The following is a 25,715-nucleotide window of genomic DNA, read 5'->3' as shown; positions in this document are numbered from 1 at the left end:
GCCTCCTTTTGAGGGCTGCTGAAGTCAAAGTGATGCTGCATGAGATGCCTGCGAGAAGGGTTTTCCTTTGTACCACTCTACAGCAATATCCCATAGGTCCGCACTGCAGCATGCTTGCAAGAAGTTGCAACCAAGTTTCAGACCAAAGCTGATCATGTGCAAGCTCTATGTTGCATGGTAACCAGTGATGTCCTTGCAGAAGAGGCCAGCGCATGGCATCTTCCTCTCTGCTGATCCAACCCTGAAGGCGGCCGGTTACCAGAGTATTTCCCAGGTGGGCTTGCTAGGACCCACAGAAACAGTTGGTGGCATCTTGGCAGGTGCAACCAGACAAGCAACGCTGGTTCCTAATCACCATGGCATGCCTTCTTCAATCAATACCGTGAAAAGCATGACTTGATGTGATTGGGATGCTTCTGAAGAAATTTCCATCATAAAAGGTTAGACAGGTATTCACATCTCATTGTGATGCCACCAGTGGTCTTCGAAACAGCCATCATTGGAAAGAGGCCCCTCCACCAACAACTGCTAAAGTGAGGTTTGCTACCTTTTTCTGCAGATGTTGGGTTGCAGGTGCGGGCAGGAAAGCGCAGAGCACCTCTCGGGTTGCTTGACCTGTGTGGCATCCTTACGTTGGTCCTATTTACCACCGAACACGTGGCTCGCAGGATTCCTGATGGCAAATCCTCTGTTGCCAATAAAGGAGCTCAGGACAAAATAAATAAATAACAGCAAATAGCATAAATGCTCATGAAAGCCAGCTTGGGGGGGGGGGGGGGGGGGAAGAAACAAGAATACAAGAGGACTTTTAAGAGGCCTAATGCGCTTACCTTTAAAGTGTGCATGCCTTTTAAATGTCCTCCCTCGTACAGGTCTGTCCGAGGCTTTGTTCCTGTCAGGTGTCACTAGGCATGCTGGAGACATGGCATCCAGCACGCATGCGGAAAATGGCATTATAGCCTTCCCCACCCACTTTTGCATACCATAATGAAGCTTACACCTGCTTCAGGCAAAAGCTTCAAATGCCCACCCAGGTGGGAGATCGGGCGGTGCCTTAAATCAGCAAGTATCCATGCTACTAATTTCTGCCGGATTTCCCAACCTCTACCTTACTGTTAGCATCCCAAATTGGTGTGCTACTAGAACAAAAATTAGCCCCTCAGTCTTATTTCCTTCTGTGAGGGGAACTACCTGGCCCATAAGAACATAAGAAATAGGAACAGGAGTAGGCCATATGGCCCCTCGAGCCTGCTCCGCCATTTAACAAGATCATGGCTGATCTTGGACCTCAACTCCACTTTCCCGCCTGATCCCCATCACCCTTACACTGTTTTACCACATTGCCGTGGCGGAGACTAGGAAATGTAAATGTGTGTCCACATTACATGTGTTGGGGCTACAATGTTCTACATAACCTGAAATTAAATTAAAAACTCTTATTATAAATATACTTTAAAAATGTGAGTTTACTCACTTCTTCAGTTTCTCTGGCACATCACAGCTCTTCAATTCACTAAGTACTGCTTGGAAATATCTTTCTGGGAAACAAATGGAAGAATAATGCTGCATTTTAAAATTTGTATGAAGTATTTATCTTCTCAAAGTGGTGCATCGGGTTACCTCAGAGGAGGTCACAATACAATCTAGCATAACATATATCAAACAATTAAAGTAAAATGCAGTTGTCCTATCATAAAAATCCAACATAAACATGAAGGAGAGGAGGAAACACATCTATAAATACACCAAAATAGTCTGATGAAAGGCCACTGACCTAAAACAAAAGAGATAGCGAGTAAGATGAAACGGAAAAAAGTGGCGTATGACAGATGTCCGGTTGATAACACAAGTGAGAACCAGGCAGAATATAGAAAGTTCAGAGGGGAAGTGAAAAAGGAAGTAAGAGGGGCAAAGTGAGTATGAGAATAGACTGGCGGCCAACATAAAAGGGAATCCAAAAGTCTTCTACAGGCATGTAAACAGTAAACGGGTAGCAAGAGGAGGGGTGGGGCCGATTAGGGACCATAAAGGAGTGCTAGTCATGGAGGCAGAGGGGATGGCCGAGGTACTAAATGAGTACCAGACTATCAGTAAAGGAAGATATAGTTGAGATACTGGATGGGGTAAAAATTGATAAAGAGGAGGTACTAAAAAGGCTAGCTGTACTTAAAGTAGATAAGTCACCCAGTCCGGGTGGGATGCATCCTAGGTTGCCAAGGGAAGTAAGGGTGAAAATTGCTGAGGCCATAATCTTCCAAACATCCTCAGATACAGGGGTGGTGCCAGAGGACTGGAGAATTGCAAATGTTACACCCTTGTTCAAAAAAGGGTGTAAGGATAAACCCAGCAACTACAGGCCAGTCAGTTTAACCTCAGTGGTGGGGAAACTTTTAGAAACGATAATCCAGACAGAATTAACAGTCACTTGGACGAGCGTGGATTGATTAGGGAAAGCCAGCACGGATTTGTTAAAGGCAAATCATGTTTAACTAACCTGATAGAGTTTTTTGATAAGGTAACAGAGAGGATAGATGAAGGCAATGCAGTTGATGAGGTGTAAATGGACTTTCAAAAGGTGTTTGATAAAGTGCCGCACGGTAGGCTTATCATCAAGATTGCGGCCCATGGAATAAAAGAGGCAGTAGCAACATGGATACAGCCATGGCTAAGTGATAGGAAACAGAGAGTAGTGGTGAACGGTTGTTTTTCGGACTGGAGGGAGGTGTCCAGTGGTGTTCCCCAGGAGTCAGTGCTGGGACCACTGCTTTTCTTGATGTATATTAATGACTTGGACTTGGGTGTACAGGGCACAATTTCAAAATTTGCAGATGACAAAACTTGGAAGGGCAGTAAACAGTGCGGAGGATAGTGATAGACTTCAAAAGGATATAGACAGGCTGGTGGCATGGGCAGACACATGGCAGGTGAACTTTAATGCAGAAAAATGCGTATTGATACATTCGGCAGGAAGAACAAGGAGAGGCAATATAAACTAGAGGGCACAACTCTAAAAGGGGTACAGTAACAGAGATATCTGGGGGTATATGTGCACAAATCATTGAAGGTGGCAGAGCAGGTTGAGAAAGTGGTTAAAAAAGCGTACGGGATCCTGGGCTTTATAAATAGAGGCATAGAATACAAAAGTATGGAAGTCATGATGAATCTTTGTAAAATACTAGTTCAACCACAAGTGGAGTATTGTGTCCAGTTCTGGACACCGCACTTAAGGAAAGATGTGCAGGCCGTAAGACAGGGTGCAGAAGAGATTTACTAGAATGATTCCAGGGATGGGGGACTTTAGTTACGTGGATAGACTGGAGAAGCTGGGGTTGTTCTCCTTGGAACAGAGAAGGTTGCGAGGAGATTTGATTGAGGTATTTAAAATCATGAAGGGTCTAGACAGAGTAGATAGAGAGAAACTGTTCCCATTGGCGGAAGGGTCAAGAACCAGAGGACATAGATTTAAGGTGATTGGCAAAAAAACCAAAAGCGACATGAGGAAAAACTTTACACAGCGAGTGGTTAGGATCTGGAATGCACTGCCCAAGGGGGTGGTGGAGGCAGATTCAATCATGGCCTTCATAAGGGAACTGGATAAGTACTTGAAAGGAAAAAAAAATACAGGGCTATGGGGATCGGGTGGGTGAGTGGAACTAGCTGGAATGCTCTTGCACAAAGCCAGCACAGACTCGATGGGCCGGTCGGCCTCCTTCCGTGCTGTAACCTTTCTATGATTCTATTAACCCTATGTTTCTCTCTCCACAGATGCTGCCTGACTTGCTGAGCGTTTCCAACATTTTCTGTTTTTATTTCTACAACAGCATCTACAGTATTTTGTTTTTTTGCTACAAATGCACCAGACTGACAACTCCTCATCAAGATTACAACTATGTTAAACCACAGGAGTACATGAGGGCTGTGTTGCTCATCCTGTAACACATCCAGATGAGTAATAAATAGAATGGAGTCGAAGGCAGCTGCAATAAGTATTGACCCTGTTGGTTTCTGAAGAAATTGTACTTGAATACCAAAGGAAAAGCCCAGAGCCTTCACCTGGCTACTGCATCCTCATGTTTAGCACATGATGGCTAATGCTGACTGTTGCATGGTTTTTACAAACTTTTTGTATTTCAACAAACTCACTGCTAATACCTATATATTGTATAAATAATTAACTCTTTGGCACAGTGTAACTAACAGAATGCTTACTGTTATACTATTTCACTACATCATTGGGTCTAAACCATACTGCAATCTTAGCCCAATATAACAGTGGTACTTCATCTTTACTACAAGTCTTACTTATATCCATCTCTATATGATGTGGTGAGAAGACAGATAGATGGGGTTGATCTATCAAAAAGTGACAGGCTTGTTGTGCTAAATGGACTCCCTGTTCCTAAAATGTATTATGTACTTCAATTGTCCCGAGGTTTCCACCACAGCCAGCCTCTTTCAGATTCTTAATAGTACTTATGTTCCCAAATTTGTCCATGTGGCCTTTCCGAGTCCTAGAGGACCATCAGTGGTCTGCCCCAGTTTGAAAGATAGCTCTACTTTTGAAGCATTGCTTTTTTACCTTTGAATCACTGATAGAGGACTATAAATTGCCCTGTATTTCAGGAGCTGTTTATACCTGAGCTCAATGTGCCAAATGGCAAGATTTCTGGTACTGTCATCGCATTAGCAGGCCATCTTTTATAGTCGATGTCTGAGGAACACAAGAATGGGTTCTTATGTTTGGATCTACTGAAAGACAAAAGGAGAAAAAAAAATGAGTAGGAAGAATCAAACATTAAAATCTTACTAGTGTTCTATTTGTACCCTCTTTCAGGTAGAGTGAAAGAAAAATTAATTATAACGTGCTTAACATCGAGACACCAACAGTGCCTCTCTAGCCTCAGTGCGGCTTGTTGCAAGGCCAATAGTGTGCGCAGGACAAATCAAGGATCTAGCACGAGAGTTTTCATCCTGTATTGACATCAAAATTTTAAAAAAACAAACAAAATCAGACAGTGACCTGGAAACAGCACTACAGGTGACTAAATTAAGTCTGTGGACTACATCAAAATTTCCAATTTCAACACCAATCCCAATGACCCAATGAGTAAATATAATCTACGGTGCACTACTGAAACATATAGACCAAAAAAACTCGAATGTTTGATCCCTAAATTAGTTAATCCCATCCAAGGCAGCAGTGTGGATGCAGAATCTCCAGACTAGAAATAAAAAGAAAAACTGTCCATGGCTCCCACTTCTAACAGCTATCCAGTAACCCCTGCCGAAACTGCCCGTGTGTCAGCATAGAATTATAAAAGGCAGACTAATTTAATTGAATGTTTTGAGGAAATCAGAGTGTACAGATGACATGAATGCGGTGGATGTTGTATCTATGGATTTTCAGAATGCATTTGGTAAAGTATAAGAAATGCAAAGATTCAAGCATATTGCATTAAAAGGAATGTAGCCCCCATGATAGAAAGGAAAGGATATGGGTGAATAGATGTTCTTCAGTTTTTCAAGACGTGGGTAATATGGTGTCCTAGGCTGGGATTTTTAAAAAAAATTTCCACTTATATAAATGATTTGGACATACGCACAAGAGGAATGAAGTCTGCTGACAATACCAAGTTATGATGTGGAGCTGCCGGTGATGGACTGGGGTTAACAATTGTAAACAATTTTACAACACCAAGTTATAGTCCAACGATTTTATTTTTAATCCCACAAGCTTTCGGGGGCTTTCCCCTTCCTCAGGCGGTGTGGAAGTGACAATTTCGAATCCTTCGCATTTTAAGATCACATAACAAAGCCTGGTGATTACTGCCCGTTGCCAAGGCAATCACAGCGAGCAGACAGAAAGGTGTCATCTAAAAGGCCACTGAATATACAACCCCCCAAAAAAAAGGGGGAAAAAAAGGAAAAAAAAGAGAGACAGAACGAAGACAGTCAATGACCCGTTATATTAAAAACAGATAACATTTGTTCGCTGGTGGGGTTACGTGTAGTGTGACATGAACCCAAGATCCCGGTTGAGGCCGTCCTCATGGGTGCGGAACTTGGCTATTAATTTCTGCTCGACGATTTTGCGTTGTCGTGTGTCTCGAAGGCCGCCTTGGAGTATGTTTACCCGAAGGTCGGTGGCTGAATGTCCATGACTGCTGAAGTGTTCCCCGACAGGGAGAGAACCCTCCTGTTTGGCGATTGTTGCGCGGTGTCCGTTCATCCGTTGTCGCAGCGTCTGCATGGTCTCGCCAATGTACCATGCTCTGGGGCATCCTTTCCTGCAACGTATGAGGTAGACAACGTTGGCCGAATCACAGGAGTATGAACCGTGCACCTGGTGGGTGGTGTCCTCTCGTGTGATGGTGGTATCTGTGTCGATGATCTGGCATGTCTTGCAGAGGTTACCGTGGCAGGGTTGTGTGGTGTCGTGGACGCTGTTCTCCTGAAGGCTGGGTAATTTGCTGCGAACAATGGTTTGTTTGAGGTTGGGTGGCTGTTTAAAGGCGAGTAGTGGAGGTGTGGGGATGGCCATAGCGAGGTGTTCGTCATTATTGATGACATGTTGAAGGCTGCGGAGAACATGACGTAGTTTCTCCGCTCCGGGGAAGTACTGGACGACGAAGGGTACTCTGTTGGTTGCGTCCCGTGTTAGTCTTCTGAGGAGGTCTACGCAATTTTTCGCTGTGGCCCGTCGGAACTGTCGATCGATGAGTCGAGCATCATATCCCGTTCTTACAAGGGCGTCTTTCAGCGTCTGTAGGTGTCCATCGCGTTCCTCCTCGTCTGAGCAGACCCTGTGTATTCGCAGGGCCTGTCCATAGGGGATGGCCTCTTTGACGTGGTTAGGGTGGAAGCTGGAAAAGTGGAGCATTGTGAGATTGTCCGTGGGCTTGTGGTAGAGTGAGGAGCTGAGGTGCCCGTCTTTGATGGAGATTCGTGTGTCCAAGAAAGAAACTGATTCTGAGGAGTAGTCCATGGTGAGCTTGATGGTGGGATGGAACTTGTTGATGTTATCGTGCAGTCTCTTTAGTGATTCCTCACCGTGGGTCCATAGAAAGAAAATGTCGTCGATGTATCTGGTGTATAGTGTTGGTTGGAGGTCCTGTGCAGTGAAGAAGTCCTGCTCGAACTTGTGCATGAAAATGTTGGCGTATTGGGGTCCGAATTTGGTCCCCATGGCTGTTCCGTGTGTTTGGGTAAAGAACTGGTTTTTGAAGGTGAAGACATTGTGATCCAGGATGAAGCGGATGAGTTGTAGGATGGCGTCTGGAGATTGGCTGTTGTTGGTGTTGAGTATTGATGCTGTCGCAGCGATGCCGTCATCGTGGGGGATACTGGTGTATAGTGCCGAGACGTCCATCGTGGTGAGAAGTGTTCCTGGTTCAACAGGTCCGTGGGTACTGAGTGTCGCGACAGAAGCTGGGGGTTGGACAACCAGGAACACTACAGACGGTTACCCGCAGACCCGACCAAAGAACACACCCATCAGCTCAACAAACTGATCAAGACCTTCGATCCAGACCTTCAAAACATCCTACGCACTCTCATCCCACGTACTCCCCGCGTGGGAGACTTCTACTGCCTCCCAAAGATACACAAAGCCAACACACCCGGACGTCCTATCGTATCAGGCAATGGAACCCTGTGTGAGAACCTCTCTGGATACATCGAGGGCATCCTGAAACCCATCGTGCAGGGAACCCCCAGCTTCTGTCGCGACACTACAGACTTTCTACAAAAACTCAGTACCCACGGACCTGTTGAACCAGGAACACTTCTCACCACGATGGACGTCTCGGCACTATACACCAGTATCCCCCACGATGACGGCATCGCTGCGACAGCATCAATACTCAACACCAACAACAGCCAATCTCCAGACGCCATCCTACAACTCATCCGCTTCATCCTGGATCACAATGTCTTCACCTTCAAAAACCAGTTCTTTACCCAAACACACGGAACAGCCATGGGGACAAAATTCGCACCCCAATACGCCAACATTTTCATGCACAAGTTCGAGCAGGACTTCTTCACTGCACAGGACCTCCAACCAGATACATCGACGACATTTTCTTTCTATGGACCCACGGTGAGGAATCACTAAAGAGACTACACGATAACATCAACAAGTTCCATCCCACCATCAAGCTCACCATGGACTACTCCTCAGAATCAGTTTCTTTCTTGGACAGACGAATCTCCATCAAAGACGGGCACCTCAGCACCTCACTCTACCGCAAGCCCACGGACAATCTCACAATGCTCCACTTTTCCAGCTTCCACCCTAACCACGTCAAAGAGGCCATCCCCTATGGACAGGCCCTGCGAATACACAGGGTCTGCTCAGACGAGGAGGAACGCGATGGACACCTACAGACGCTGAAAGACGCCCTTGTAAGAACGGGATATGATGCTCGACTCATCGATCGACAGTTCCGACGGGCCACAGCGAAAAATCGCGTCGACCTCCTCAGAAGACCAACACGGGACACAACCAACAGAGTACCCTTCGTCATCCAGTACTTCCCCGGAGCGGAGAAACTACGTCATGTTCTCCGCAGCCTTCAACATGTCATCAACGATGACGAACACCTCGCTATGGCCATCCCCACACCTCCACTACTCGCCTTTAAACAGCCACCCAACCTCAAACAAACCATCGTTCGCAGCAAATTACCCAGCCTTCAGGAGAACAGCGTCCACGACACCACACAACCCTGCCACGGTAACCTCTGCAAGACATGCCAGATCATCGACACAGATACCACCATCACACGAGAGGACACCACCCACCAGGTGCACGGTTCATACTCCTGTGACTCGGCCAACGTTGTCTACCTCATACGTTGCAGGAAAGGATGCCCCAGAGCATGGTACATTGGCGAGACCATGCAGACGCTGCGACAACGGATGAACGGACACCGCGCAACAATCGCCAAACAGGAGGGTTCTCTCCCTGTCGGGGAACACTTCAGCAGTCATGGACATTCAGCCACCGACCTTCGGGTAAACATACTCCAAGGCGGCCTTCGAGACACACGACAACGCAAAATCGTCGAGCAGAAATTGATAGCCAAGTTCCGCACCCATGAGGACGGCCTCAACCGGGATCTTGGGTTCATGTCACACTACACGTAACCCCACCAGCGAACAAATGTTATCTGTTTTTAATATAACGGGTCATTGACTGTCTTCGTTCGGTCTCTCTCTTTTTTTTCCCCTTTTTTTTTGGGGGGTTGTATATTCAGTGGCCTTTTAGATGACACCTTTCTGTCTGCTCGCTGTGATTGCCTTGGCAACGGGCAGTAATCACCAGGCTTTGTTATGTGATCTTAAAATGCGAAGGATTCGAAATTGTCACTTCCACACTGCCTGAGGAAGGGGAAAGCCCCCGAAAGCTTGTGGGATTAAAAATAAAATCGTTGGACTATAACTTGGTGTTGTAAAATTGTTTACAAATACCAAGTTAGACATTGGTTAGGGCACAGTTGGAATCTCAAACACAGTTCTGAGAAACCCCATTCTCCATGTTGGTGTTAAAATTGTTAGTTGATTTCCTCAACATTTTAAAAAAGCTGCCAATCACTTTAAATCTGTATCCTCTGGTTCTCGACCTATCCACCAATGGGAACAGTTTTTCTTTATTTACTTTATATAAACACTTCATGATTTTGGACACTTCTATCAAATCTCCTCTCAACCGTCTCTGCTCTAATGAAGAATAACGCCAGCTTCTCCAGTCTATCCATGTGACTGAAGTCCCTCATCCCTCGAACCAACCATTCTAGTAAATCTTTTCTGCACCTTCTCTAAGGCCTTCACATCCTTCCTAAAGTGCAATGCCCAGAATTGGACACAATACTCCAGTTGTGGCCGAACCAGTGTTCTATAAAAGGTTCAACATAACTTCCTTGCATTTGTACTCTATGCCTCTATAAAGCCCAGGATCCCGTATGCTTTTTTAACCGCTTTTTCAACCTGTCCTGCCACCTTCAAAGATTTGTACACATTTAAATCCAGGTCTCTCTGTTCCTGCACCCCCTTTAGAATTGTACCATTTAGTTTATATTGCCTCTCCTCGTTCTTTCTGCCAAAATGTATTACATCATACTTCTCTGCATTAAATTTCATCTGCCATGTTAAATTTAATGCGTTAAATTTCATCTGCCCATTCCACCAGCCTATCTATGTCCTCCTGAAGACTATCACTATCCTTCTCACTATTTACTACACTTCCAAGATTTGTGTCATCTGCAAATTTTGAAATTGTACTCTGTACACCCAAGTCCATGTCATTAATATACATCAAAAAAAGCAGTGGTCCTAGTACTGGGCCCTGGGGAACACCACTGTATACCTTCCTCCTGTCCGAAAAACAACCGTTCACCACTACTCTCTGTTTCCTGTTACCTAGCCAATTTCGTATCCATGCTGCCACTGCCCTTTTATTCCATGGGCTTCAATTTTGCTGACAAGCATATTATGTGGCACTTAATCAAACCCCTTTTGAAAGTCCGTATACACATCAATCACATTACCCTCGTCAACTCCCTCACCAAGTTAAACACGATTTGCTTTTAACAAATCAGTGCTGGCTTTCCTTTATTAATCCACACTTGTCTAAGTGACTATTAATTTTGTCCTGGATTATCGTTTCTAAAAGCTTCCCCACTACTGAGGAAAAAAGTGAAAGATTGTTTCTATTAGCTGGCAAATTGGTACCAACAGATATAGATTCAGGATGATCGCTAGATGAATGAAAGGGGGCGTTTAGGATAAACAGTCTAATCCTGATAATCCAACAGAGGCAGAGACTGCATCATTTAAAAGGGAACTGGATGAGTATTTGAAAATAAAATAAAAAGGATGCAGAGAAAGTGCATGGAAATGGGATTAGAGTGTTGAGCTCCAGCTATTGAGCTCGAACTGGTTTCTTTCCGTCTGCTGCGTTTTAGCAGAGGGACACAAAATGAATAACAGGATAGGTAGAATAATTGTGATTAAAGCCCTTCTAAGCATCACGATCACAAAATAAAGGGACAAAGTTAAGTACATATCTTTTCCTGTCTGCAAACATTTTTGTGGAAATTGGTGAGCTACCCCATGGCTCCATGATTTAATGAATTGCTCAGTGTGACATTGAGCCATACACACTAGGAAGGTCTTGGGTTGTTTCCTTGTTTATGTTGTTAGCTGATCTGGGAGAGATACAATATCCTGGACTCAAAGGAAAAACAGCCAGGTTCCCATTCTTGATCGCTACGTGGTAATTCCTGCTAGAAGGTGCATGGTTGCTGAAAGGACAACGTGACACTCCACTCATTGTCCAGGCCCACGTGAAGACTGGGCACTTGGCAAGGTGCCAGAAGGCTTCCACTGCCCACAGAATTATGTTCTCACCATTTGCCAACATCTTTAGGAAAGGAGAAAACAAAGGGAAAAATTGGACAATAGCAGTTGGAATCTAATAATGTGGATAAATGTGAAGTTATCCACTTCGGAAGGAAAAACAGAAAGGCAGAGTATCATTTAAATGGTGATAAAATGGGAAATGTTGATGTGCAAAGGGACCTTGGGGTCCTTGTACATCAGTCACTGAAAGCAAACGTGCAGGTGCAGCAAGCAGTTAGGAAGGCAAATGGTATGTTGGCCTTCATTGCAAAAGGATGTGAGTACAGGAGCAAGGATGTCTTACTGCAGTTATACGGGGCCTTGGTGAGACCACACCTGGAGTATTGTGTGCAGTTTTGGTCTCCTTACCTAAGAAAGGATATACTTGCCATAGAGGGAGTGCAGCGAAGGTTCACCAGACTGATTCCTGGGATGGCAGGACTGTCGTATGAGGAGAGATTGGGTCGACTCGGCCTGTATTCACTCGAGTTTAGAAGAATGAGGGGATCTCAGTGAAACATATAAAATTCTGACAGGGCTGGACAGACTGGATGCAGGGAGGATGTTTCCCCTGGCTTGGGGGGTCCAGAACAAGGGGTCACAGTCTCAGGATACAGGGTAGGACATTTAGGACTGAGATGAGGAGAAATTTCTTCACTCAAAAGGGTGGTGAACCTGTGGAATTCTCTACCACGGAAGGCTGTGGAGGCCAAGTCACTGAATGTATTTAAGAAGGAGCTAGATCGATTTCTAGACACAAAAAGCATCAAGGGGTATGGGGAGAGAGTGGAAATATGGTATTGAGATAGAGGATCAGCCATGATCATATTGAATGGCGGAGCAGGCTCGAAGGGCCGAATGGCCTACTCCTGCTCCTATTTTCTATGTTTCTATGTAATGAAGACACAACAACTGCACATTTGCACAACCAACCAAAACGATTTTCAAATGCCACTAGTGCATCCCATCGTGCTTGATCCTAATCACAAGCTTTATCCATGATCCTAAACTAACAAGCAGTTTAATTAGTACAGCACCTGCAGCTTTCTGTCAGATAAGTACAGCATTAAAAAAAACTGGAACTATACCCATGCAAATTGCTATGGTTTGCTTAGTTGTCTTAGCTGAAGGAGGCTATTTGCGAATACGTGAAGGAAAAGCGGCATGAAGAAATCGAACTACAACAGGCAAGAGACACATACAGGTATTCCAGGATCTTCCAAAAAGTCTTGATGACAGTTACCAGTGCTATTCCCAAAAGTTACATCAATTCTGGAAATAAACAATGGGTTTAATACCTTAAGCAATAAAGAACACAAAGCAGTAGAAAGAAGAACTCCTTTCAACTCACACTTTAGGATGTTTGCAGGCTATTTTTCTTCTCTCTCCTGATGATACCAAGCCCAATGCCCTCGACTGATAAATCAAGAATCTGTTCATTTCCTTTCATGAGCACTTCCACCAAATTAGCATTCACTGCACTAAGTAGCAGTCTGCTCTGATTTTGAAAATAACAGTTACTCCTTAGTGGACATGTATATTCCTTAACTATTTAAAAAACTATTTTTTCCTCAGACTAATTAAATTACTTACGTTGTAGGGCCATCTTCAGTCTCCTTCACTCCAGCATACTGCAGAAGTACGGCCAAGTTGCTACTGTAAAAATCACCAGGAAATAAGGTATTGCGACATCAGTGACTTAGCCATATGACTCTCCCTTCCTGCACCATCCATAAAAGCTGCTTCCTTTAAGCTGATATTTTACTTATTTTCTCAAAAGGAGGCAGCCAACATATGTATTGGTTGATCTCCCAGGACTTTGCTTTTAAGGACAGAAGCACCATACAGTATAATGTACAAAGCATTATTGTATTACTAAAGTGAATCTGTGTTCCTTTAAGGCCACTAAGTCTAATTGTTGTTAAGTAAACACAGCATCAGGCCTATCAGAGTTCAATTGCCATTTGGTGATGCAACTTTTCAGATTGCGGAGTGCTTATGAATTCTGGGCTCTGGGTCAGAAACACCCAGGCATTCTTTTTTTTTTAAAATGGCTTTACTTCGCAACAAAATGTAACTATACTGGTAAAATACATAGGTGGTAAGATGATCATGAATAGCCACAAATTTAAGATATTCAGAAAAAGAATTAAAGGCAAGGTTAAAAATGAAAATACAAACAGAAAATGCTGGAAACACTCAGTGAGTTATCAGCATCTGTGCAGAGATCAGATGCATTAATGGGGTAGAAATTGGACAATTCAGGGACCAAAGTCGCATGCCCAAAGGACACCTGAAAGACGTCAGACCCGATACTGGATCAGGCTATTTTTTACTGGTGGCTACCTAAATCTGGGGTAAGGCCTCTCATTTACACCTGTAAGGGGCCCAACGCCTGTTTTAAGCCCCCTTGCCGAAATTCAGTATCGCAGAGTGGAGCAAGAACTGGGACTGCTCCATTTGGAATTCTTAAGCGATCGCTGGGCGACTGCCACCAAAAAGTAAGTTTTTTAAAAAAAAATTTAATAAACAGGATTTAATAAAAAAGGGTTCACTGGAAACTAAAGAAAAGCACAAACCAACTCTTTCCTCTATGAGAATGATGGAACATCTGGGGCCAAGCCTGTCCATGCCTGCTAATAGATGCATACAGCTTACTTCTAGAGACACAACCTTTTTTTATTATTTAGAAACCAATGTGAAGGGCCAAGGCAACACCAAATTTTGAAAAAGTATGGCAAGATGAGAAAAAGATCTATTGGTTAGGTGACATCAAGCCTGAAGATTTTAAAAGGAAAGAAATACTGAGGGTGGCAAGACTGCATTTTGGCACTTAAAGGGATTGAAAAAGTAAAGATCAAATAAACACTTAGCATAAAAAAAAAGACCCGATAGATCCTGATTTTGGGGGGGGCGGGGGGGGGGAGAAGGGGGAAGAGGCAAGGAAGGGATTAGCTATCAGATGATAAGCTTTGCCTTATATCCTGACTGGGTGCTTAAGCGTTGGGCTAGAGAAGCCTCCCAGACAAAGGAGCAGTATTCAAGCCTTGGACAAAAAGTTGGGCTTTACGGCGAGTTAAGAATTGTTGAAGGGAAAATAATTGCAAGGCACGAGAGGAAAAACTAAGCTTCTTGGCGACAGCTTCAATATTGCAGTAGATGCAAGGTCCCATTTGTGATTGATCCTGAACCCTAGCCAGAAGGCCAAGAGGCTGAACCTTACCACTGTTTCTATTGATATGGCAGCATCACAAAAACCTGCCATCCGAGGGTTGATGGGGGACTGTTGTTTCATCTCCTGAGTGACCATGGAATCTAATCTGACTGGTGTTGAAACAAACAATTCAAGAGCGATAATATGCCATTCCCTTAGGTGCTAACAGAGACTTGTGCCTCTCAAGGTGCCCGTTGTAGTATGAGCTTGTTCCTAAAACTTGCTCTCCATAGCTAGATGGCAATTTCCATAGGCAGACTGAGTCACTGGGCCCGATATTAGGAGGGAGGCGGGGTGCCAGCGGGGGGGTCGACTGGGCGTGTGGGTAACCCGCCCAGTAAAATCGGTGGGTTCCCCACGCGATCGTAAGTAAACTGAAGCCACTTACCTTGGCTTCCGGGTTTCGTGCTGGAAAGCTGCGCAGCGGGCGGACTGCACACCCGCATCATAGGCTGTCAGCTGGAAGAGCCCTATTTAAAGGGGCAGTTCTCCACTGACTGATGCTGCAGAAAGGAGCCAAAATTACAGCATGGAGCAGCCCAGGGGGAAGGCTGCTCCCAGGTTTAATGATGCCTCACTCCAGGTCCTACTGGATGGGGTGAGGAGGAGAGGGAGGACAGAGATCTTCTCCCCGGCGGACGGGAGGAAGTGGCCTGCCTCTGCCACCATGAAGGCCTGGCTCGAGGTGGCAGAGGAGGTCACCAGCACCACCAACATATCACGCACCTGCATACAGTGCAGGAGGCGCTTCAATGACCTAAGTAGGTAACCGAAGTGAGTACACTTACTCATTCCCCTACATTCCGTCTGCCACATCACCACCCCCACACCACATCTCCTTCTGCACTGTCAACACTACTCTATCATATCACTCCTCACACCCACTCAAAGCTCATCCTCATCTTACCTGCACTTACCCACCTCGCCAGTACTCATCCCACCACCACCACTCAACCCGATCCTCATACAATCTCATGGCTCTATCTCATACTCACCCTCTCATGCATCATTTTAACGGTCAGCCTCACCTCACCTGCCACTACCTGTGCTGCAGCCACAGGGCATGCATCATGTACGTGTAGTAGAAAGCGTAAGGCAAACGTGTCGTGAGCATGAAGGGGATGCACAAGGGTGTTTGAGGGTTTGTCATGGTTTTTAAACTTATGAGTTGAACAGAAATCAAATATATTATATATTACATTTTCACCACTACTGCCACGTCTTGGCCATTCTTGACTGGCTTGTGCAATAATGCCCTTTCATGAGGTTCTCCATGAACACCCTTGATGCCACCCATTGGGTCACCCTACAGTGGGTGTATGTGTAGTTGCACGACTACTTTGTGCAGGTGCCTGTTGCGCAGCACTGTGTGGTGTAGCTCCACGTGGCGGAGGTGGACGGCATGCCTGGCGAGGCTGGAGATGTTGCTCATCCTCCAATGGAATGATGAATGCAGCAATGGAGCCGCCCACCATCCTGATGGTGTGAGTGTGAGGGGGTCCACAAAGTAGGTAAATGTGTTTGGACAGCAAAGTTTAGGGTAGGATTTAATAATTTGGAGTGTGGAGACAACAATGTGGCAGGCAAAACTTTGTCTGAGATGACAGAATGCCCTGCTGCAATGAATGAGGGTTTACCCCGCACCTGTCACATGGACCTTTGCAGCTGCCACTGGCTGCTGGCTGCAACACGTCTGTTTAAACAGGAAGTGTTTCCCCCAGCATAGGAAACACACTCTGGGTAGTCCAAAATCCTAATCCTCCTAAAATCTCCAACTAATGAGGTCTATAAACGACCTCAAGTACCCAGATAATGATCTTAAGTGGGATCCCGCCGGCTTTGATTGCGGCTCCGGACATCCCCAATTTTAGGAGCCCCCCACCACGAATGCACCCACTCGACGTAAAGGCTAGTGTGCCCAGGTTTAACAATTAACCCCTAGCACAGTAATCTGTAGGATTCCCACCATGCCATCCCATCACTTCTGTCAGCAAAAACTAACATTGCCAGAAAACTGCACAATATGCACAAAGTCAGCAAGGCTCAACAGCACAATACCTAAACTTGAACTAGAAATCAATCCATAAAGGGTTAATATACCATTAGAACCAAGCAACAGCACCTTAAAATAAAAGTCAGGTCTATCTCTTTTCTAGATCGTCAAGATGAACTAGCATGTAGGTGGTGAGAATTCAGATGCTTTTGCCAGAAGCTAAAACCAGCAGCCAGTGTTTCCAATTTGTATCATGGGGTTTCCTTAATGTTCCAACCACTGTGTTTTAAGTAAACAAACAAACAAACGCACGCACGCAAGATGTTATTAGCTGTTACAGCTGGGAAGTCAGGAATGAACGTTTGGACATTGCAGCTTCCTCCATATATTCCTCTTCAGACTGGGCTTCACATCTTATAATGGATTTTCCTATTGGCTTGGTAATCAGACAGAATGCCATTGTCTATGTCACTGCTAGGATCCGTACCCAAGCTTTACTCTGAGTTCCCGTAAGTTTGAGCTTAACTAATAGTTTTAAGTGGAACTTTGTCAAATGCCTTTTGGAAGTCTAACTACAACATGTCATAAGGCTTACCACAGTTCATCTGGAATGTCACTTCCTCAAAAAAGTCAAGGAGGAAGTGACATCTCAAGTGGGTGTGGTATGCCTTACATATTGTAGCCAACTTATCCACTACCATCCACTCCAATGGCACCAAAGTTCCACAACCCTCCTTAGGGTTATGAGAGCAACACATGTAGTCCATCAAAAGTGCTAACCAACCCGATGATGGTCTTGGCAGGGACAGACGAAGCACGGATTCATGTTGTGCACTAAGGAGCAGCATCAGCACCAAACAGTTAGACATACACTAGAAAAAATTATTTAAAAAGCATGAGGGAAAGGAAAGAAAACACAATATTTAAACTGTTCAACACAAGAATGATGCTTTAGTGAGCCTGCCAACTTGAGAGTGGTGTCTGTTACATCAACAAGGGAGGTTAGGTCAAGTCATGATGTCACAATGTGTTTGAGTGATGGCCTCGTGATTTCCCCCAGTGCAAATGTTTGTTTACTGCATCAGTATGCGGAGAAGGCTAAAATGAAGAAACTTTTTATAAAAACGATTTATGGATCAATCTCAAAACCCAGGCGTGATTTGTTTCACTTTACCAATCTCTGAAACAAATAACGGAAAGCCAATTGCATCCATCACTGTCGCGCGTACTGCTTAGAACATGAGATTAGGTCACAGGTACGTGAATAGATGCAGCTCAAAGCATACATATTCAAAATGGTAGCCTGGCACGAGCACTGGGAGCAGTGCTCCACTTTTTTTTAAAAAAGTTATTCATCTATGTATTATAAATAACACAGATAAGCATTAGAAAAACAACATACCCACTGGCTTTCATCTTGTCATAAAATAAATAATAGAAGAACAAAAGGAGAACCAACACCAACAGCTTAAGGCATCGGCGTCTCTTCATGCTTCCAAGGCCTGAAAGACAAAGGGAAAAATAATCTTATTCCTCAGCAAATCAACTTAAACAAAACATTTAATCACTTGTAAAATTACAACAGAGGTTCATCTTCCTCCATATTTCAGTCTGACTTTTAAAAAAAAATCAGCACCTCTATCTCTCTCATTTATTTATATTTAACAGTCAATAATTAAAGTTAAAATTAATGGATGGAAAATTGTCGGCAGATCACCCACAATTTCTTGATCTCTGCGATCGCCCGGCAAGGCTCTCCACTGGCAGTATAAATTCAGAAAATCGTCTCATTATTTATATCCACAACACAATGCCCTGCTGTCGCCAGGAGACCATTTGCCATAGGTCATCTGACTGCTTGAAAGAAATATTGCCATTAGCTCAGTGGTCTGCTAACTTTATCTAAGTTCACTGCAGAAATGCTTCGTTCAACATGTCACATCATTGTTTTAATTCCCGGATGGCTGACAGAAATTTGATCTTTACAACATGCATCTCTCGAAGTTTTTAATTAGGGCATCTTTATTGAATGGAATTAAGGAGACAATTGGATTGCAAAAGACAAATATTCCCAGTATTCTCAGAATCCCCCGCCCCCCCCAGATATGTATCCTTCTCCTCATTTGATTTGGATACTGAACCTGCCATTCCAGTCCTCACTGGGTTAAACGTTTGTGACAGAAGACAAATACAGATAAAGAAAATTAGGTTACCGTAATTTCCGGCAAGAAAGTCAAATGTATTTCTACAAGTTATATGTAGCCTAATTAAGGGCTTAATAATTGAAGGAATCAAGGAAATGTTTACTCTTAGTACTTTCTATGCACATGATTTTTAAAATTTAAATCATGATTACTTAAATTCAAATATACGGTAGTGCTGTACTGAATACACGATGAATAACCTAGTTTCTTGGAAACTCGATTCTAGAATAGCGGTCCAGGAAATGTTGGGAAAGGATCAAGAATGTTTTTATTTAAAGAACTACCATAACTAAAAGTACTGCAACAAACAAATATTGTCCTTGCAGGATTTCTGCAAATCACGAGAAATGTGACTTTAATTATGGTATTTCGTTCCTGTCAACATCCAAGCAAAAAAACATTTGACAAGGCTTTCTCATTTCATAGATTCAAAGCAATTAACATAAAACTGCATTGAAATACAACAATTATGCCACTGGGATAAAAGCTTTACTCCCTCCCAAGCAAAACAAAAAAGGTTTTTGTAAAACATTTTTTCACAAAGAGTGGCCCTTTAAGGAAACTTGTTAGATTAAATGCTCCTTTTCATGCGGCAATATAAGCAAAAGATTTTGATCTGAATTAAAGAGAACAAGCACCATTTCAATGCTGTGAAGTAATATTATTTCTGAAAACAGCCTTACAGCAGGTTAAAAATGTTTTTTTCCCCCTAAACAATAAGGTTACTCAGGAGAAAGGATTATTCAAGAGACATAAAAATTAGGCTGCACGTTACCAGTTTAAGAATTTTTGAAAAGGGACAATAAAGGCAAATAATAAAAGATACGAAAGTAAAGCCTGACAGTTTTTCGCTCATGAAGTAACAAAACAATAATAATGCCAAGTAATTATAAAAGCATCCTTAAGGGATCTGCAGTCCTCCTTATTTTTACCAGTATTCTTGGTGTTCAGTATAAGCACAGTCATGGAAATTGATTTCCGGTCCATTGGCATTGGGCCAGTAGTTATAAATGGTTGGTTTAAAAAATGAAGTCCAGTTTTAATTCAAAATTGTTTAACTTATCTGATAATTCAAATTTTTTAGCACTAAATTCCACTTTGCGGTGTTATTTATATTGCTTAATTAAAATTATTGGATAATTCTAATTTTAGCCCAAAAAACTTTGAATTATCAGAAGTAGAGTGTATACAAAATAATTAGGAGTTCTCCTGTGACACTGCATGAGCTAAATTAGAGGATGCGCTGCTTTTGGAGCATTATACCCGCATGTTTTTTTTATTTGTTCATGGGATGTGGGAGTCACTGGCGAGACCAGCATTTATTGCCCATCCCTAATTGCCCTTGAGAAGGTGGTGGTGAGCCGCCTTCTTGAACTGCTGCAGTCCGTGTGGTGAAGGTTCTCCCACAGTGCTGTTAGGAAGGGAGTTCCAGGATTTTGACCCAGCGACGATGAAGGAACGGCGATATATTTCCAAGTTGGGATGGTGTCTGACTTGGAGGGGAATGTGCAGGTGCTGTTGTTCCCATGTGCCAGCTGCTCTTGTCCTTCTAGGTGGTAGAGGTCGCGGGTTTGGGAGGTGATGTCAAAGAAGCCTTGGCGAGTTGCTGCAGTGCATCCTGTGGACGGTACACACTGCAGCCACTGTGCGCCGGTGGTGAAGGGAGTGAATGTTTAGGGTTGTGGATGGGGTACCAATCAAGCAGGCTGCTTTGTCCTGGATGGTATCGAGCTTCTTGAGTGTTGTTGGAGCTGCACTCATCCAGGCAAGTGGAGAGTATTCCATCACACTCCTGACTTGTGCCTTGTAGATGGTGGAAAGGCTTTGGGGAGTCAGGAGGTGAGTCACTTGCCACATAATACCCAGCCTCTGACCTGCTCTTGTTGCCACAGTATTTATATGGCTGGTCCAGTTAAGTTTCTGGTCAATGGTGACCCCCAGGATGTTGATGGTGAGGGTTTCGGTGATGGTAATACGGTTGAATGCCATGGGGAGGTGGTTAGACACTCTTGTTGGAGATAGTCATTGCCTGGCACTTGTCTGGCGCAAATGTTACTTGCCACCTATCAGCCCAAGCCTGGATGTTGTCCAGGTCTTGCTGCATGCGGGCACGGACTGCTTCATTATCTGAGGGGTTGCGAATGGAACTGAGCACTGTGCAATCATCAGTGAACATCCCCATTTCTGGAGGGAAGGTCATTGATGAAGCAGCTGAAGATTGTTGGGCCTAGGACACTGCCCTGAGGAACTCCTGCAGCAATGTCCTGGGGCTGAGATGATTGGCCACCAACAACCACTACCATCTTCCTTGTGCTAGGTATGACTCCAGCCACTGGAGAGTTTTCCCCCTAATTCCCATTGACTTCAATTTTACTAGAGCTCCTTGGTGCCACACTCGGTCAAATGCTGCCTTGATGTCAAGGGCATTCACTCTCACCTCACCTCTGGAATTTAGCTCTTTTGTCCATGTTTGGACCAAGGCTGTAATGAGGTCTGGAGCCGAGTGGTCCTGGCGGAACCCAAACTGAGCATTGGTGAGTATAAAGCATTCTGTAGCTAAACTGGAGCTGTGTCTGTTTATGACCATAAAGACTAGTTGCTAAATAGATGCATCTTGTGGTGCATTACAGGATGGCATGGAATTTCCTCCGTGGGTGCAACCCGGAAGTTAGATCCAAAAATTCACCCATTCCCACGCCAATTCTGCCAATGTCAAGTTACGCACAATTCCCTGTGAATTTTATTAGAATATGCCCAAACATAAAATGGGCGTAAAGCACTGGAAATCATCAGGACCCTAGGAAAGGGCCGAACGCACACTGTGTATTTCTTCTTTAAGCATAAAAATTAAACTTTCAACTCATTTAACCATCATTCATGCACATCAGGCAGAGCAATTTGGAAGCTTTTTCAATTTTTAGTGTGACATACCTATGCCATGAAATTGCATTCAAAGAAACAAAAATAACGTGCAAGTCTCAGTGAGGATAAATGAAAAGAAAACCCTTAAAAAATTGCATTAAAATGCCAGAAAAATGACTGTTTTCTGCTGCACCTGAAAATCTAGTCCTTTGAAGAGAGCCTCTGAGCAAGCCTTTAAGGCTGTGTAATTTGAAGGTGGAGCATTATTATGGGCAGAGGGATCGATAAACAATCATAAAAAAAGAGCAGATCTGGACGGATTGTACTCGCGCACTTATGCCCAATATTCTGTGATCTTTTAGGCCACTTATTTGATTTCTATCCTGATTGTGTGCGTATCGAGGTTCAAATTCCAGTCCGATAATTGCTCTGAGGTAAATCTTGGAGGTCAATTACAGGCTATTTTCTGTTGAAGAAATTCCTCTGTAGATTTGTGGGTCGTTGTACGTTCCTGGCTCCTCCCTTGTGTCAGGCAAAGCCAGCAGGAAATGACTGTTACAACGGGGGGGGGGGGGGGGGGGGCGGGGGGAAGTATTATAAATAAGCTGGAGCGGTGTCTGTTTATGGCCATAAGGACTAGTTGCTAAATGGATGCAACTTTCTGTAACAAAGTCTGATGGTCTTATCTTTTAATCTGTGATTTTGGTATTCTGTGATTTTTGTCTGTCTTTTGGGGATTGAATTATGCAACTCTTCGTATTTTTCCAAGAAAACTTTGAATCAGTGGGATTAATTATTATGTTCCTTTATCTATGCGCTCAATTCTTATCTGTTACCTTTATTTAAAGTGCAGGATACACAGCAAGATGGTAAATAAGATGCACCCAGCAGCATGGTGGGGTGCAAGAGGGGTCATGGTCTTTGGTTGCACTGAGAGGGTGGTCATGGGGTTTGCAGACCTGGGATTGGGGTCCTGGAGTTCGGCAGCAACGTAGTGGGATTCTAAGGTTTTACAGCACTGGAGACAGTATTGGGGTTTTGAAGTAGAGGAGAGAGTATCCTTTGGTTTGACAACACTGAATTGGGAGATCCTGAGGATACAAACATGTAAGAAAAGCACTAAACAACCTTCAGAAATTATTATAAACCTAAGCTACATTATTATAAATCTTACGTTAAAGGAAAATACATGTTAAGTCAGTGAAGAAAGGGCTTGCTGTCTATCAAAACAAGCTTCTCACGACCTTGGAGATAGAAAGCCCTTTTGGTTAACTAGCACCTGGGCCATCTTAATAATGGTATCACTGGAGGAATGCAAAAGGGAGTTAAGATAAGGGCTGTGGGAATTAATGTTGGGAGTATGGGAGTAAGATTGATAGCCTCCCTTTTGAGACAGAGGAGATGATTGATGGGAAGCTCAGACATAGAGTTGTTTGTCTTTAAAACATATAAGTGAAGTGTTTTTCGGTAACAAGCCAGAACGTTCTCAGGACACGGCTGGACTGTCCATAGATCAGACTTTTCGGTGGCGCACTCTGGGGTCTGTTGTTTCGTGAACAATCGGCCAGGTTGTATCAATCTAACCAGCATACTTAATTGTACACTTGTATTTTAAACATCTTTGTTACTTGGTATAACTTCTTATTAAAGCTATTATACTTTGGCACCAACAGCCTCACGGCTTTTATTTAAGGACAAGAAAAATATAAGTAAAAGGCACATTGGTGGATATATTTTTACTTACAAGACGTAACTTAATCTACTCCTGCTCCAAAGATTATAGTCTTCAAAAATAAATGGGTTGCTGTCAATATCTTAAAACAGCAAAGTAAGTTAACGGTCACCCAATTATTTTCTTTTACAAAAAAGGTGAGGTACTTTCAACAAAAATTATTCCCCATAACTTTCCCTCCTGTTTAAGTATTACATTCTTCATCTAGCCTGAAGCCAGAGTCAGAGTGAATTATGATGACTACGGGTTATTTATTCGATTGAATTTCTCTGTAAGGGAGACGTGGTTTGTTTCCAATTTGAGTCTTGAAGTAACTTATTAGTCAAAGGCTCCCTGAGCAAGGTCCATTCTTGTATGGAAAGCTATAGCTCCGCAGCATAATCCCCTCCCTTTCCCTGACAAGTCTGGTACAAGGTCAAACTCAACTCACAGAGTTTTATTATTTTGTGTTAAATCAACAGAAACCACCCAAGCATCATCATTGGAAACACCCAGATTAAATCATTCCTACAGTTCATTAACTATCGACCTAAGCAACCATATTTCTGTTGGGAGGAGAGAACATCTGCCACCTAGTCTAGGCCCAATACATTACTCATGATAACAACACAAACACAAATTTAAATTTTTGTTAGTGTGCACATTACAGAGGAGCTAAATTTAGACCACAGCTATTTCAGAGTTCAGACATTCAGATCCTCTGAATCTGAATTTCAAATTTTAACAGGAAACCAGCAAGTAGGGAAAAACCTTTCCGAGCTTGCCAGTTTTTTTATATCGATGATAATGAACTCAGTTATATCAGTCACTTGCACCTGCTCTCAAACAAGTCCTAGGTGAAGTCCTACTCACTGGTACCTTGCCCATTTTCCGTCACATACCATTTTTATAGGCACATTTTGGCAGCCAGGCAAGGGTCTCATTGAAATGCAGAAGTCAGAGTCTGATAATGTCATTCAAAGCCAGACGAGATTGTAACATGTGATTGACAGCCTCGCCAGGAAACCCTGGTGTCACACAGGAGCAGGCACAGAACAAGACCAAGAAGGTAGGTTACTCTAAATTGTTACGATTTCCTTGTGGACCAGGCATTCTCCCCACCCCGGACCGCAATTGCCTGCTGACACCTCCCTTCCACATTTACATGACTGCCGGTGACAGTTTCCGTGGTTCCCTGGCAGCAGCTTGTTGCCGCGCAATTTCCTGCTCACGCCCACCGACCTCCACGTCGTTCCCGTTGGGATCAGCCGGGAATCAGTTCTGGCATATTGTAATGAGACCCAGGGGTTAGAACAGCCGCAGGACTCAACCTGCCCAACGCCGCACTTGCGTTTCAAGTTAAAATCGCGGCCTAAGACTCAAGGTGCTTGTGGAATGAATGTCAAAAGATGCAGAATACAGACACACATAAATAATAAAAGACAGAAAAATGAAGAGAGAAACATGCAGAAATTAATGAAACAAAAAGTATGTTTAGAGAATAAAAAAGGAAAATTCACTGCATTGACCCCAAGCCTACAGAACTTAGCTGCTCGGGGAAAAGAGAGACAGTCAAACCAAATCAGGTGAGAAGTAGTTAAAAATAAACAACAAGAACAGTCATGTCACTTAGTTGAATGCTGCTGTACAACTTTTTAGATCAACACTACAGTCATCTAAATTGTAGAATAAAACATACGGGGTGGGGGGGGGCGAGAGAAAGAAGAGAGAGAAAATAAGTGCAGGAGAGGAGAAAAACACACAGGGGTAAAGAGGAGGAAAAAGGAATGAAGAATATTTTTAGGGAATGTAGAGGAAGTTAGCCATGATGCTGCTGATATTGTAATCCAACAAATGGTAAAATAAAGCAATGCAAGTTTAATTTCCCCCACAAAATACAAGAGAAAGGCTAATTTCCTTTTACTGGTCTGTCGTCTGGAATCTATTCCAACAGGAGGAACTGTAACTCCGACGCATAATCCACTTCCCTTTCTATTACTAGGGTGGTAAAATTTGACATGGGCATGGACACAAAACGGGTGGTATTGCATCTGCCGCCCGTTATATACCCCACCTGATATTTGGTTCCATTGAAGATGCGATACCACCTGTTTTGCGTCCCCGTCCAAGTCGAATTTCACCCTTCAAGTCTTTTACAGAGTCAAATGCAACTCACTCTTGCTCTGGCCCTGAGCAACACAAAGGCTAGAGAGTCTGGTTGCTGGCATAAAGCTTACCCTTAAAATTTCAATACTTCATCCAGTGCACGGTGTATGAATCTCCTGGAACTGACCCTTTAAACATGCTGGTTCTAATATTGGCCAATCT

The 25,715-nt window shown here is 43.7% G+C and overlaps 1 protein-coding gene across 12 annotated transcripts in view; it reads right to left on the bottom strand.

Moving 5' to 3' along the window:
* LOC137327385 (type 2 lactosamine alpha-2,3-sialyltransferase-like) overlaps window positions 1-25,715 on the bottom strand; it is a 103,580-nt gene that overhangs the window by 14,825 nt on the left and 63,040 nt on the right. For 8 of the 12 annotated variants that reach the window (XM_067993116.1, XM_067993118.1, XM_067993113.1 and 5 more), the window contains 4 exons: window positions 18,013-18,112; window positions 12,997-13,059; window positions 4,637-4,749; window positions 1,475-1,538 (listed from right to left, as the gene is read on the bottom strand). In XM_067993116.1, the coding sequence (XP_067849217.1) occupies window positions 1,475-1,538; window positions 4,637-4,749; window positions 12,997-13,059; window positions 18,013-18,112 (340 nt within the window). Of the gene's footprint in view, window positions 1-1,474; window positions 1,539-4,636; window positions 4,750-12,996; window positions 13,060-18,012; window positions 18,113-18,331; window positions 18,423-23,420; window positions 23,533-25,715 lie in introns of those variants that run through there. The other 4 variants (XM_067993119.1, XM_067993117.1, XM_067993111.1 and 1 more) reach the window with 4 other exon arrangements.

Source organism: Heptranchias perlo, chromosome 11, assembly GCF_035084215.1.
Source record: "Heptranchias perlo isolate sHepPer1 chromosome 11, sHepPer1.hap1, whole genome shotgun sequence".
Taxonomy (NCBI): Eukaryota; Metazoa; Chordata; class Chondrichthyes; order Hexanchiformes; family Hexanchidae; genus Heptranchias; species Heptranchias perlo.
The sequence above is the reverse complement of the archived record's forward strand: the minus strand, read 5'-3'. Positions and strand labels throughout refer to the sequence as shown.